This window comes from Bos mutus, chromosome 13, assembly GCF_027580195.1.
Source record: "Bos mutus isolate GX-2022 chromosome 13, NWIPB_WYAK_1.1, whole genome shotgun sequence".
NCBI classification, from domain to species: domain Eukaryota; kingdom Metazoa; phylum Chordata; class Mammalia; order Artiodactyla; family Bovidae; genus Bos; species Bos mutus.
In genome coordinates, this window is record NC_091629.1 from 20161994 (window position 1) to 20177423 (window position 15430).

Sequence of the window (15430 nt, forward strand, 5' to 3'; positions counted from 1 at the left end):
GATTTGGCCCCTGGGCTGTCATTTGTCAACTTCTGATCTAGGGTTTGTGCTGGACTGTAGACCTTACAAATTTCTTCCTGTTCTCGGTGTTCTTAAGTTGCTTCCAAAGTGTTGCATATAGCTCCGTTTTGCAAGTGGTTCCCACGATTATTTGAGGGTGACCAGACTCCTTGGCTGTCCTTGGCGAGTTCTGACGAAGGTCTCCTGTCCCTTTGCAGAGCTGCATGCTTCTCGGAGGCCGGAAGACCACAGACATCCCTCTGGAGGGCTACCTGTTGTCTCCTATTCAGAGGATCTGCAAATACCCCCTCCTCCTCAAGGTGAGTTGTTCCCCCTATTCCTTCTGCTGATTTAAAAAAAAAAAATTCTACTGGAGTATAGTTGCTTTACAATGTAGTGTCTTTCCCTGATTTTGAACCGACAGAAAATTCAGCTCTGTCTGGCTTAAGCAAAAAATAAAGCTTGCTGGTTTAGGTAGCTGAGAAGCCTCGGGACAGCGTTGGTTTGGGGCCAGGCTGCATCCAAGCCAGGGCCCTGCCACTTTCTTTCTGGTTCAGTTCCGCTTCCCACCTTTCAGCTTTCTTTTCAGCATGGTAACAAGTGGCTGTATTTGCTGCAGCCTTGCACCCAAATCAAGTTCAAAGACAATGGGGAAGAGAGAGCCTCATTTCCAGCAGTTCTGACAAAAGTCTTGAGAGTCGTTCAGGGTTTAGCCATCTGTGGCCAGGAGAATGCGACATTAGGAATGCCTTGGGCCAGAGTCATGGTCCTTGCATTTGAACCAATTACAATTTTTGTTTGCTTGTGCTATTTATCCACCTCTCATTTGCCTGGACTTGCACACCTGGACTTGGGACCCCTGACCCAATCATGATGAGCTCTGATTGGCTGAGATATGGTCCAATGACAGTGAGCAGGGCAGTGTCATGTTCTGATTGGCTGAGACCACAGTCAGGTGCTCCACCCCTGAACCATTCACCCTGAGCAAGTGAGCTCTGATTGGCACAGACCTGTGTCGTGTGCTCCAACCAATCCCTGGATCGCACAGGCCGGAAGTCCAGTGATGGAGAGAGAGGGAGCCCCTCCCCAAAGTCTGGGTTCTTTGTGGATGAGGGGTTGGGGCAGGGAGATGCTGGGTGGGCGAACCAGAGCCATCCACGCATCGTCTGTCTCCTTCCTTGCCCACCACATTTGACTGAGTCTTGGTCAGGCAGGCCAGGGGAAGGGGTGCTGCTTGCGTGGAGGCCTGAGAAGCCTTGATTATCAGCTTCGGAGTTGGCTTCTGGGCAGATCCCTGGCTGGGTGCATGGCTCTGCCACCATCCAAAGCTTTCAGCCCAGGGTTTTCAGCCCTTAGACATGGTGGCTGTTGGCCTGGGCCTGCCCTGGCTCCATCCCGAAGGCATTGCGTCTGACAGCTGTTCTCTGGGGCCCCTGCTGGTGGATTAAGTTGGCTGGTGGTGCCTCATTCACGCACCTGCTCTCTGAGGCCACACGCATCTTTGCTCCATGAGCTGAAAGGGAGAGGGGAGGGGGGAACGTCCTGAGGTGGCCAAAAAATTTGTTCAGGTTTTTCCATGATATATAATGGAAAAATCCAAATGAATTTTTGGCCAGCCCGATACTAGGGTATTCTTGAACATACCTTTCTGCTGGAGGCAATGGGTGACCCTTGAGCCTCTCAGTTGGACCAGACCCTTTCGAGGGCTGTCCACTCTGCTTGTGCACACAGACCTTTAACGTGTATAGCTGTGGGTGGTGGGACCCAGCTCTCCCTGTGCTTCCTCTTGCCTGCTGCTGTTTGCCTGACCCAGGGATCTGAAAGAATCGTCTACAGTTGTTGCAGCTGCTTTGATCCCCAAACAGATGTTGGGAATGCCATAGGAGGCTCACCTCTTCACCTTGGTGCTGAAGAAGCTCCAGGTGGAACTTGTAAACTGGTAACCTGTAGACTGCAGTGGACTGGCAGATGGGCTTCGTTTGATGGCTTTGGTGTGTTTCCCAAACTTGAATCAGTTGCCGTGTCCAAGAGTTAGCGTTCTGCAGTGGTTTAGGGCAGGGCCTGGCAAAACTGTGGCCTGTGAGCCAAAATCCAGCTCATGGGCTGTTTTTGTACAATCCGCGGGCTAAGAATGGTGTTTGCATTTTTTTTAAAGGTTGTTAAAAAAGCCCCCAAGACAAACAAAGAAGAATTTGTGACAGAGACCGGATGTGGCCAGCAAAGCCTTAAATATTTACAATCTGGCCCTTTATAGAGAAAATTTGCTGACCCCTGGATGAGAGCCAGGAACTTCAGTCTCAGGCTGTCTGGGTTTGAATCCTGGCTCTGCCGTTTACTGGCTGCGTAACCTTGGGGCTTCCCCGTGCCTCAGTTTGCCATCTGTAGCAGCGTTTGTATTAATAGTGTACGGGTAGGGTTGATATCTTGATCAAACATTTATTTACTTAATTCTTAACTCAGTGAGGTAGGCACTGGGATCAGCCTCATTTTTGAGATGAGGCCCAGAGGCAGAGAAAGGAAGTGGCCCGTTTAAGGCCACACATTAGATAAGCAGCAGGGGCCAGGGTTGGAACCCGGGCAGTCCAAGTCTAGAGTTCTGCCCCCTAACTGTCAGGCTACAGGCCTATAGAGAAGCACTTTGGAGAGTCTAAACTGCCCAAGTGCTGGTGTGTCGGGAGTGCTGACCTTCTCAGTTCCTTAGGCGGGGTCTGGGGAAGGTTGGTAGCCTTGTGTTTTGTGGCTCAGTGGCTGGTCTGCCCCTTCTTTCCTGGATTTCAAATCCTATGAATTTCAAATGGATTTCTAATATGACCCATTAGAAGCATCACCAGCTATGGCCCCAGTCCCCAGCCAAGGTTCCCTAGGTATTAATGTTTTGGTTTCTGGATCTTGGGAAAGTCTAGGATCCCAGTGGCCACTTGGAGAGGCAGTTTCCGTCTTTTAACAAGCTGGGGTGGGGGGGCGTTGCTGGACCTGTGTCTCCCCATGACCTCTAAGCTCGTGATGTGAAGTCCAGGTGTGTCTGGGATCTGCTTAGCCCCAGGGGCTGCAGTCTGGCGGAGATGCTGGGCTCTGGTTTCCCTGAGCAGAAAGAGAGACAGAACCCAATGGCAACTGATGCAGGATTAACTGCCCACAGGAAACAGTGAGGAAGCAGGGCTGTGGGTTTCCCTCTAGACCAAATGGCTGTTTACACTCCCTGTTTCCTCCATCTCCAGCTGTGTTTATCTGGGGCTCAGAGAACACTGGGGGCCAGCCAGCAGGGCCCGAGATTCCTGTGGGGCCATGCCATGCTCCTCGCCCGGCACAATTGCTCAGAGTGTCCTGGCCTTTGGCACCCGCAGCTGGAATGTTTGCATCAGAAAACAGCTGGGATGGATGGGAACTCTTCGAACCCCTCCTGAGTTCCTCCGTCCTGTCACATTTTCCAGCAGATTTCCAAAGATGACCCCACGAGCGTGGGGCAGCTGAGCCCCAACCCTCTGTCCTGCCCCTGCCCCCTCCGACTCTGACGCCCTCGCAGCTGTCCCTGTGGCCTTCTGTCTGAGCCCCCTTGTTTGAGCTGGACTTTGAATTGAGGAGGCGAACAGGGTTGAGGAGCCTGGGTGGGAAGGGGGAAGAAGCAAGAATGAAAGCCTCTTTTGGGAACTGCCCCAAAAAGCTGAACTTGAATGTTGCCTAAGAATAGCCGGAACATTCTATTTCAGCCTGCAGCCCAGGCCCGGGATAGACTGTTGGCATTTTCAGGCTTTGTTGAGTTTTCCATCAACATCTCCAGGAAAATGATTCAGGCTTGGGGTGATGCCCCCGGGGCTCAGATGGCAGGTGCCCGAGGGGAGACCCACTGACACTGACCCTTGTAGGTGTCGCTGGATGACGTGTGTGTCTTATGTTGCCCGCTGCGCACCAGCTCTTGTCGCAGCTCAGGACCGCGGTCACAAGCAAGACAGACCCAGGGCCTGCCGCTCGGAGCTCTCCGTCTGGGACTGGACCCACGTCTGCAGTAGAAGCGAGGTTGAGCCCAGCAGGGGCAAAGTGAGGGTGCCCATCTGTGCCAAGGGGACAGCTGCCCCTCCAGTCCCCTCTTCGCTTTGCTTCCTGCCTCTCTGACCCCTCCCTCTCAGTCTCCTTTGCTGCTTCCTCGCCTTCTAGGCCTCCAAGTGTAGGTGGGCCCCTAGCCTCTGTCCACGGGCCTTTCTCCATCTACACCTGTGTCTGCAGTAGCCTCGACCGTTCTGTGCCCCTCCTTCTTAAAGGACATTCAACAGCTGTGCAGCCATCACCAGCACAGTAATTTTAGAACATTTTCATCACTCCCGAGAGAAACTCTGGATCCATGAGCAGCCACTTCCCTTTCCCTTCCGCCCCCCCAGGCCCCCAGCAAGCGCTCATTGACTTTCTGCTCCTGCGATTTTGCCCACTCTGGACATTTCACGTGAGTGCAGTCATATAATGTGTAGTTTCTCTCGTGTCCGGCTCCTTTCACTTAGCAGAGTGTTTCCAAGGCTCATCCATGTCGTCGTGTCCATCACATCTTTATTCCTTTTTATGACAGAATGATATTCCCTTGTGTGGGGATACCGTGTTCTGTGTATCCGTTCATCAGTTGATGGGCGCTTGCATTGTGTCCACTTTCTGGCTTTTGTGAATAATGCTGCTGTGCACATCCACTAGAAGTTTTGAGGTGGACATTCCCACGGCTTTAGACCCTGTCTCTGTCCGATGACTTCCAGCCTGCACCTCTCGCCTAAACTGTGGGCTTGTTTGTTTTGCCACTGGCTTCTCCACCGTAATGTCTCACAGGCATCTTCTGCCTAGCACAGCTAAAACCAAAGGCTGGACTCTCCCCTTCCTCCAGACCTGTCTCCCTTCCTACCTGCCCCCTTGTCCTCACCTCCGTAAGTGGTCTGATCAGACATCTTGGGCCCAAACAGGGAGCCATCTTTGGGGACCACTGCTGCAGGGCTGTCGGGCCAGGGATGCTGCTCAGAGTCTCTGCTCAACGTAGAGCCTTGGGGTCCTGCACCGACTCTGGTGTCTTCTGCACCTCCCACGCCTGCCAGTGGGTGACGGAGCTGTCACCAACACACAGCCTGAGGACCTCGCCATTCGGTTGTCACCTCTGTTTGCTTGGCTGTCAGGGGTGGGGTGGCCCTGGGGATGGTCCGTGGTCTATCTTTAAGGCGGTGTTGGCATCAGTTCTTGGTGCTGGGGGATGACCCGGGAGGGGTGTGTTTCTCAGAGCGTGGGCCGTGTACCACTTGCAGCTTGCCAAAGTGTTTTAGGTGGCACAGGAGAAAACTTTCTGTTGGGGGGGCGGTGGGGAGGGGAGAAGACAACACCAAACACAGTGAATCACACGGTGAAGACGGAACTTTCTTAGCAAATCCCTCCTGTCTTCCCTTACCTCCAGGAAGCCACAGTTGGTGCTGCAGTGTCCCTGGGTTTTGGAGCTGTTCATTCATTTTAGTTCGGTCAGTTTAGTCACTCAGTTGTGTCTGACTCTTTGTGACCCCATGGACTGCAGCACGCCAGGCTTCCCTGTCCATCACCAACTCCAGGAGTTTACTCAAACTCATGTCCATTGAGTCGGTGATGCCATCCAACCATCTCATCCTCTGTCATCCCCTTCTCCTCCTGCCTTCCAATCTTTCCCAACATCAGGGTCTTTTCCAGTGAGTCAACTCTTCGCATCAGGTGGCCAAAGTATTGGAGTTTCAGCTTCAGCACCAGTCCTTCCAATGAACATTCAGGACTGATTTCCTTTAGGATGGACTGGTTGGATCTCCTTGCAGTCCACAGAGACTCTCAAGAGTCTTCTCCAACACCACAGTTCAAAAGTATCAATTCTTCAGTGCTCAGCTTTCTTTATAGTCCAACTCTCACGTCCATACATGATGTGATGTTCATTCATTTACCAATCATTTATGTATATGTGTGTTTAGATGGAATGATTGCAGTGGCGATTAGTAAGGTCCAGGAGTGTTAGAGGGAGAAAGTGACATTTGTGCAAAGACCTCAAGGAGGTGAGGGAGGGGGCGATACAGGCCCCTGGGGGAAGAGTCTTTCAGAGAGAGGAGCCAGTGCAAAGGCCCTGAGGCAGGAGTGCATCTGAGGAACAGCTAGGAGGCCTGTGTGAGCAGAGGGGAGGACTTGAGGGGGAGAGTTGGGGAGTGAGGTTAGCGAGGTGATGGGCCCGGGTTACGCGGGGCCTTGTGGGGTCTTGTCTGCTCTGAGTGAGGTGGGCAGCATGGGAAGGTTTTGAGCAGAGGAGAGACAGGATCTTAGTTCTTGTGGGATCCCTCAGGCTGCGTACGGAGAATGGACAATGGGGTGATGAAGGTGGAGGTGGGGGGCCGGTGCGCTGACGTGAGTGGTCCTGGACCAGGGCGGTGGTGGGGGAGATGGGTGCCTTTAATGACAGCCGCCTTGTCACATCATTTGCCCATTTTCTATTGGATAGTTCCCTTTTGTATCGATTTGCCAGAGTTCTCTCTCTCCATTCTGGCTACCTCGGGTATCTCTGTGGAATTCTTCTCTGACCCTGAGGTTATGAAACGAGTTCCTCATCTGCTGGGGTTCTGGCGTTGTCACCAACTTGCCAAGGAGACACAGGAAGTCACAGGTCTCTTACTGTGGCCCCCGTTGCCCCAGCTCCCCGAACCGCAGTGCCCACCCTGCGTCTTGCCTCGTGGGCTGAGCACCGACACCTTGCCCACAGATGCTTCAGCACCTCCGGCCGCACCAGCTCTTTCCGGTGTGCTGCACAACGATAGCCTGGGGCCACTTGACTCCCTCTGGGTGGGACACCTGCTCTTACCCACTCCTTTCAAAGCCAAGCTGATTTTTGATCTTGCTAGGGACCCTCCCAGATCACTCTTCCTGGGAGTGCTGCCCGAGTCCTGCTTTCTGCCACACTCTACATAGTGGTTAAGTGTCTGAGTCTGGGGACTTCCCTGGTGGTTCTGTGGTTAAGAATATGCCTTCTGATGCAGGGGTCATAGGTTCGATCCCTGGTTCAAGAACTAAGATTCCACACACCATAGGGCAACTAAGCCTGGGTGCCTCAACTAGAGAGCCTGCGTGCTGCAAACTACAGAGCCCACACGCTCTGGAGCCCGTGTGCAACGAAGGCTGGATGCAGCCAAAAAGAGATAAATATTTAAAACAAGAAGAGAATTTGAGTTTGGAAATCTAGCTCCACCTCTTCTTAGCTGTGTGACTGAGGGTAAGTTGCTGGACCTCTCTGTGCCCCCATTACCTGATCTGTAAAATGGGCATGGTCCCATCTAAGGGGGTGGTCACTACTGAGGTCAGCCAATTTTTGTTGTCCATTGAAAACGCAGACCCGTGGTGACCGGAACTTCGGCTTTGCTGAGAGAGCCTGGCAATAGCATTTGGCCTGCCGGGGCAGGATGGTGACCTAGGCTCTGATACAGTCCTGCCCTATGCAGCCAGGAGACCAAGGCTCAGAAAGGGGAGGCGACTTGCCCAAGGTCACACAGCATATCCTGGTCAGAGCCAGAATGGGAACTCCCAGACCCGAGCCCTTCCTTGCTGTCTTCTCTGCTCTCTCCCCAAGTGGAAGGAAGGAGTTTAAAAGACCCACGTGCATTCTTTCTTTTCTCCCATTAATTCCTCATCCCAGGGGCTACAGTTTACGAACATGCAGCAGGGGCTGGAACTGTTAACATCGGGAACGCTTGGCGTGAAATATATTTCATCCAGTTGCCGCACATGGAGTTTTTGTTGTTTTGTGCCAGACAGCTTTTTTGGTTCTGGGTTTTTTGGACTTCCACATGTTTCTTTGTTTCTTGTTTTCTTTTTCTTGCAAGGGGTGGTGGGTCTTGTCACTGCCCCTTCATTTCAGTCCTGCTGTTGCCCTGGATAGGGCATGTAAGGACCCAGAACTGAAATACAGGAAAAGTCTTAATAATAGAGATCAGAGCTTGGCTTGCTGAGCTTTCGATGTGGGTGCCTCAGGTGGAGGTCTGTGGACAGAGCCCCAGTCGGGTGCAAGATCAGCCCTTCCTGGAGCCGGCTGAAGTGTCCACAGAAAGTGGGGGTGCTCCATGGGATCCAGCCCCCATTGGTGACCATCCCACCCTCCAGGCTGCTGTTTTCTCTTTGTAGAGGGGACAGCGTGCCTTTCACCTCTTGTGTCTCCTCTGGAGCCTCCATCAAGCCCACATCACAGTGAGTGGTGGATATTGCCCCTTCTTCCAGTGACAGATCCAGCTGTTTTCACACCGTGATTTTATGGATCTGTCTTCTCATGGCTGTATCCAGGGGCTCCAGTGATGGTCAGGCTTTTCCCGTCTCCTGGCTCGGTTTTCCTGTGTCCGCCTTGTTCCTGGGAGGTTCCCTTCTCGTGGTGGCCGCACTGGCCTCCAGCAGCCTCAGACCTGCATCTGATTAGCGTGGCCACGGGGGAGAAGAGAGTGTGTCTTTCCCTCCTGTGTCGTGTAAAGTCCCAGACTCAGGGCTTGTTGGGTCGGCTCGGGTCCCCCAGGGATGAAACTCGCGGCCTCAGCAGTGAAAGTGCAGAGTCCTAACCACCGGGGAATCCCCTGCTTTCCCATGCTGTGCTTGAGCTGGGAGCTGCGGCTGGGAGATGGAAGGTTCTTGAACATGCCCTGGGAGCGGGCCTGGAGCGGTCTCTCTTGGACTCCATGATGAGGGAGAGGACGGGAAAACAGGGGCCCGTCTCCTCCCTGCCTCCTCCTCGCCCCTTTCTTCCTCCACCTCCGGGCCCTGTGTTCTGAATCTTGAGCAGGCTGAGCCAGAAAGGAGGAGTTGGCTGCAGTCACGTTTCCTTGATGCCCCGGTTTGGCCTGGAGTTGGAGGCCCCGTGCCCACACCTCTGGGGACACGACGTGGCCACCCTGAGTGGACACCAGCAGGCGTCCTTTTGGTAAATGTGACGGGAGGGGAGGGGGTGACGGGGCCCCTGGCGGAAGCGGCAACTCCTCTGCTCTGACATCCTCTCTTCCAGGAAGCCCTCACCTCAGGCCCCGCTTCTGAAACCACACGGGGCTGGCTGGACGGATGCTGGGGAGAGGTCACCCGGCCTGGGCCTGGAGGGGCTTCCGCCGCTGCTTTGCTGGGTGCCCGTGGCACACCCCCTCCCTTCTCTGCCCTCAGTTTTTCTAAGGAGTCCCCAGGGCCTGACGCTGCTCAGATGTTGCATGTTTGTTCTGAGAGCCTGCTTTGGGAGTGTTCATTCCCGCTTGGTCCTGTTTCTGGAGGGGCCTGTGGATGGGCTGGCTGCCCACCAGGTCCTGCCTTCTGGCTCTGTGACCTTGCGCGAGAGGCCTCGCCCCTCTGTCCCTCAGTCTCTTTCTCTGTGGCCTGAAGATAAACATGATTTTGTCTCGTGGGCTTGTCTGGTGGCTCAGACAGTAGAGTCTGCCTTCGATGCAGGAGATCTGGCTTCCATCCCTGGGTTGGGAAGATCCTCTGAGGAAGAGAATGGCAACCCACTCCAGTATTCTTGTCTGGAGAATTCCATGGACAGAGGAGACTGGCAGGCTACCGTCCATGGGGTCGCAAAAGAGTCGGACACGACTGAGTGACTAACACACCTCATTGGGATGATTTGAGGATGAAATGACTTAAGAAATTGAAGTTTAGAACAGTTTTTGGCATACTCAGTAAATACTCAAATGCTAGCTATTATGATTACTACTATGACTACAACTTTCACTGTTATTATTACTACATAGGAATAATAATAAATGTAAGAGCTATTATGAGTATGGAAATAACCATGATAAATATCATATCCTTACCGACCACCAACACCTTTACATTCATCAATCCGTTTGATCCTGGCCACAGCCTTCGGATCTGATTGTGATCCCATTTTATAGATATGCACACTCAGCCCACTTGAACCCTCTGAGGTCTTACAGATGCAGAGGGCTTCTTCTTGGTCATGTAGTTCTCCCAAGATGCTTGTGTGTGTGTGTGCATGTGCTAAGTCCCTTCAGTCATGTCTGACTCTGTGCATGGACCGTAGCTTGCCAGGTTCCTCTGTCCATGGGATTCTCCAGGCAAGACTACTGGAGTACGTTACCATGCCCTCCTCCAGGGGATCTTCCCAACCCAGGGATCGAACCTGTGTCTCTTACATCTCCTGCATTGGCAGGCGGGTTCTTTACCACTAACGCCGCCTAGGAGACCCTCTCCGCGCACCCTCCCTGCCCCAAAGATGCTTAACAAGCAGCTTTTGGGTTCCTTCCAGAAAAACTCTTCTCTGGGCCAAGCAAGCCCTGTATGTTCATGAAGCTGTTCCACCTTGGATGTGGATGTCAGGGTTTTCAACACCGTAGTCTGTCTATTTTGAACTTGACTCTGTTGTAGCTTACTAAGACAGTGTGTTAAGTTCTGAATTGGGAGGGAACCTTCTCACCTCCCTCCTTTTGCACGTAAGACCTTTGTTAGTGCAGCTCAAGCTTCCATTAATTTTGAAGATACCCATACTTTATGCTTTTCTGGGATTGACTGGGACATCTTTGGGATTCCGGATCCTTGCAGTCTCTCTGGGATTATGAAGCAGTAGGGACTCTTTCAAATACAAGGGATAGAAAAACTAGCTCAAGCAGGTTTAATTAAAAAAAAAAATGGACTCCACACTTTCACTGCCAGGGCTAGGTTTGATCTCTGGTCTGGGAACTGAGATCCTGCAAGCTGCATGATGGGGCCAAAAAAAAAAAAAAGGGGCTCACGTAACTGAAACATATATGGATACATGATTTGAGGTATGGCTAGGTCCAGTTGTCATTAGGCAATTGCAAAACTCTTTCCCAAAGCTGCTGCACCATTTTATAGTTCTTCTTGCAATGTATGAGGATTCTAATTTCTCTCTATCCTCACAAACACTAGTTATTGTCTTTTCGATTATAGCCATTCTAGGGGCTGTGAAGTGTTATCTCACTGTGGTTTTGTTTTGGATTTCTGGTAATGACTAATGATACTGAGCATCTTTTCATGAGTTTATTGGCCATTGGTGTATTGTCTTTGAGAAATGTCTCTTCAAACCATTTGCTTTTTAAAAAAAAAATTGAGTTATTTGTCTTTTTATTAATTTGTAAGAGTTTTTTGTATATAATGAAAACAAGTCCCTTGTTAGATATATATTAATAATTTACACATTCTGTAGATTGTTTTTTCTCTTTCTTTATAGTCTTTGAAGCACAATATTTTTAACTTTGCTCAAGTCCAGTTAATCTAATTTCTTTTAGTTGCCTATGCGTCTGGTGTCATATCTAATAATGCATTGCCTACCCCAAGGTCACAAAGATTTATACCTATGTTTTCTTCTAATAGTTTTATAGTTTCAGCTCACTCTTTTAGATCTGTGATCCACTTTGAGTTAATTTTTGTGTACAGTGTGAGAAGGAGTCCAAGTTTATTTTTTTTTGTATGTGGATAAAGTTTTCCCAGTAGCATTTGTTGAAAAGACTGTTCTTTCCCCATTTAATTGTCTTCGCACTTTGTTAAACATTTACTGGCCATAAGTGTAAGGGTTTATTTCCGGGCTCTCATTTCTTTCCCATTGATCTTATAGCTGTCTGTATGCCAGCGCAGTCCCACTTCTTACAGTTTGGAGGTAGAGTGCAAGTAAAGGGCAAAGCAAGTGCAAAGGCCCGGGGGCAGGAACAGGCCGTGAGTTTGTAGCTGGGGAGAGTGGAGCCCACACTCCCTTGTGAGCAAAGAAAACAAAACTAACACTTTTCCTTCAATTTTGGTCCAGCGAGCAGCCTGGTCGGAAGGCCCTGCTGAGTTTCAGTTCTCTACCCAGCACTGATCTCAGGCGGGACAGACAGACAGAAAAGGGAACTAACCTTTCTCTCATTTTCACTAGCTACTGGCTGTTGGCAGCCCCTCAGGGAACCCATCAGAGGAGGATCCCTGGGTTTCCTGGTTCATGTCTTGAGCATCTCTCGCCTGGACCAGTGGCCATTAGCCAGTCTTCTGGCTTTTATGTTCATTTTATGTTCTTGCCAGTGCATCTTCCACTTGGCAGTCAGAGGGATTCTGTAAAGGCTAAATAAAAGGGATGTTGTTAGGCCTCAGCTAGTACCCGCCCCCTCCACCCATTGCTTCTCTGAGGCTCTTGGGATGAACCTGAAGAGTACCCCCCGACCGCCCCTGATCTGGGTTTAGCTCCTGCCTCCAACCTCGTCACACGTCGTCTTCTTTCTCACTCTGCTGTGGCCTCCCTGGCGTCCTTGCTGTTTCTTGCTGCCTCAGGGCCTTTGCCTGTGCTCCTCTCTTGCCTGGAGTGTCATTCCCACATGTTCTTGCATGGCCCATGCCCTCATTTCGTCCAGGTCTCCATCTGGAGGCCCAGCTCCTCGAGACAGGCCATTGCACGTCCCTCACTCTGTCCTCATTTCTCACCTATCACTTATCCATCATATAACTTATATATTTATTAGGGAGGAAAGTACTCCTATTTAACTCTCAGAAAGGTTATAGAACAGTATAGCGGTTCAGAGCACTGACCCCAGAGCCAGATTGGTTAGGCCCCAGTCTGCTTTGTGACCTCAGGCAGATGACTTGACCTCTCTGGGCTTCAGTCCTTACGTGTGTCAAATGAGGGTAAAAACAGGAACCATCTCATGGGGCTGATGTGAGGGTTCCGGGAGCCTGACAAGAACATACACCCTCCGCGAGTGTTAGCTCTTGTTATTACTGTCAGTGGTTAACGCTCAACTTGTGGACTGTTCTCCCTTTGACCGTGAGCTCCCGGAGGGCTGTCTTGGGCTCAGTCTGTCTCTGTTGAGTTTGGGAACCAATGGAAATACGTCCTCTGTGTAGGGTTGGCCAAAAAGTTTGTCCGGGTTTTCCTGCACACTATTAAAACCCGAACAAACATTTTGGCCAACCCAATGCAGAGCGCTCGATACTCAGTGACCGGCCTGCCTCTGCCTCACTTCCTCCTTGAAGCCTTTCCGGCCCACACTGTCCTTCCCCTTCTCTGATTTATCATGAGCCCTTTCACCACTTGGGGCTATTGTCTGGGCCCCTCCCTCCCCTCCTCCTCCCCTCCTCCTCCCCTCCCTGTCTTCCCTGGAGCAGCTTTCCCAGCTCACTTGCCTCCAGAGAGAGGGCTCCATCTCCCCCTTTTGCTTCCCCGCTGGCCCGTCCCTGGTCCAAGGCAGGCACTCAGAAAACCCCCAGGGTCTGAGGTTACAGAATGTCTGGACTTCGGCACCGTTAGGATCTGCTACTGTTTGGGCAGGGAAGAGATAAACGTGGCTAGAGGAGGGTTGTGTTTGGAGCTGGTGCTCGCAGGGTACGCACCCAACACCCGGCCGGCCCATTGCTGCTCGCGGGCTCAGCTCACATGTCCTGTCCTGTGGCGGCAGGCCTGATCCCGGCCAGTGGAGACACAGTGCTCACCGAGGCTGTCCTTTCCCAGCCGGGTGGCTTTTCCCGCAGTGTCTGATTTACCCCTCACCATGCGCTTCCCTGGAGAAGGCAATGGCACCCCACTCCAGCACTCTTGCCTGGAAAATCCCATGGATGGAGGAGCCTGGTGGGCTGCAGTCCATGGGGTCGCGAAGAGTCGGACACGACTGAGTGACTTCCCTTTCACTTTTCACTTTCCTTCATTGGAGAAGGAAATGGCAACCCACTCCAGTGTTCTTGCCTGGAGAATCCCAGGGATGGTGGAGCCTGGTGGGCTGCCGTCTATGGGGTCGCACAGAGTCGGACACGACTGAAGCGACTTAGCAGCAGCATGGGCTTCCCTGGTGGCTCAGCTGGTAAAGAATCCACCTGCAATGCGGGAGACCTGGGTTCAAGCCCTGGGTCGGGAAGATTCCCTGGAGAAGGGATAGGGTACCCACTCCAGTATTCTTGGGCTGCCCCCGTGTCTCAGCTGGTAAAGAATCCACCTGCAATGAGGAGACCTGGGTTCAATCCCTGCTGCTAAGTCTGCTGCTAAGTTACTATACAGTCCATGGGTTCACGAAGAATCAGACATGACTGAGCGACTTCACTCACTCACTCACTCATGATAGACTCAATGGACATGAGTTTGAGCAAACTCCAGGAAATGGTGAAGGACAGGGAGCCTGGCGTGCTGCAGTCCATGGGGTTGCGAAGAGTCGGGTACGACTGAGCAACTGAACAACAAAGCAAATGACTGTGAGCAGAAGCAGACGGCCAGGTTCAGATCAGGTTCCTCCTCTTACTTCTCAGAGGCCTTGGTGCGTCCGCTGAGCCTCTGTCTCCTCGTCTGTTAAATGGGATGATAACAGAACCTACCTCCCAGGCACAGGGCCGAGGCTCAGTAGGCACTGGCTGCTGCCTGCAGTCCTTGTCACCGTCTTCCTCCTCGTCGCTGGTTTTCTTTTCTCTTTTTTTAAAATTTATTTATTTAGCTGTGTCGGGCCTTTGTCATGGCACGTGGTATCTTCGATCTGTGTTGCGGCAGATGAGGTCTTTAGTTGCAGCTTGCGAACTCTTAGCTGAGGCATGTGGGATCTAGTTCCCTGACCAGGACCCAAAGCTGGGCCCCCAGCACTGGGAGCACGGAGTCTTAACCCCTGGACCGCAGGGGGAGTGGCATCACAGGTTTTCAGATGATAAACCTGCAGCTCAGGGTGGAGGGCATCTGGGCTAAGGTCGCCCAGCAGCCCAGGGGTGGAAACAGCCCTGGAGCCCACGTGTGGCTGTGCTGGGAACCAGCTGGCCGGAGCGTCGTATCTGTGATTTTTGAGAGAGTAGAGAGATGGAGAGATAGCGAAACATTCGGGCACGCTGAGGCCAGCTGATGAGAGAAAGTCATCTGTGCCAGTTGGTTAGGCGGTGCGGCCTGAAAATCTCCTCTGGTATCTCGAGGCCTGGCTAGTCTCTGCGTCTCAGTTCCTTATCACACGTCCTATGGGGCTGAAACCCTTGGATTAAGGCCCACCTGTCCTCCGAAATGTCCCAGCCTGTGTTGTGGTAAGATGGGAGAGGAGAGTGAGAAATGGTGGGGAGGGGCTGGCAGATTCAGGCTCCTGACTGGCCTCTTCACATCTTTTCTCCATGTCCCCGTGAAGGCCAGCAGTTCTATTTTTCTTTTTTTTTTTTTAAGATTTCTTTCTTTCTTTTTTGACCTTTTTTTTTTTTTGCACCATTTTTAAACTCTTTATTGAATTTGTTACAGTATTACTTCTGTTGTTTATGTTCTGGTTTGGCCAGGAGGCATGTGGAATCTTAGCTCCCTGACCAGGGATTGAACCTGTACCTGGAGGGTTCGATATCCTGGAAGGCTCAACTGCTGGACCGCCAGGGAAGTCCCCATGGTGTTCTTTATACCCATTTTACAGATGAGAAAGCTGGGGGCTGGGGAGGGGCAGTGTCTGTGACCTCCTCTGTGATCTACCAGACTCTGCCTCTGACTCTCTCTCCTTCTTCTCTCTCTTGT

General features: G+C 51.9%; 1 protein-coding gene across 1 annotated transcript in view; it reads left to right on the forward strand.

Moving 5' to 3' along the window:
- The window catches only part of PREX1 (phosphatidylinositol-3,4,5-trisphosphate dependent Rac exchange factor 1), a 181481-nt gene that overhangs the window by 96011 nt on the left and 70040 nt on the right, over nt 1–15430 (forward strand). The window contains exon 5 of the mRNA XM_070381077.1: nt 219–320. Coding sequence (XP_070237178.1) covers nt 219–320 — 102 coding nt within the window. The remainder of the gene's footprint in view (nt 1–218; nt 321–15430) is intronic.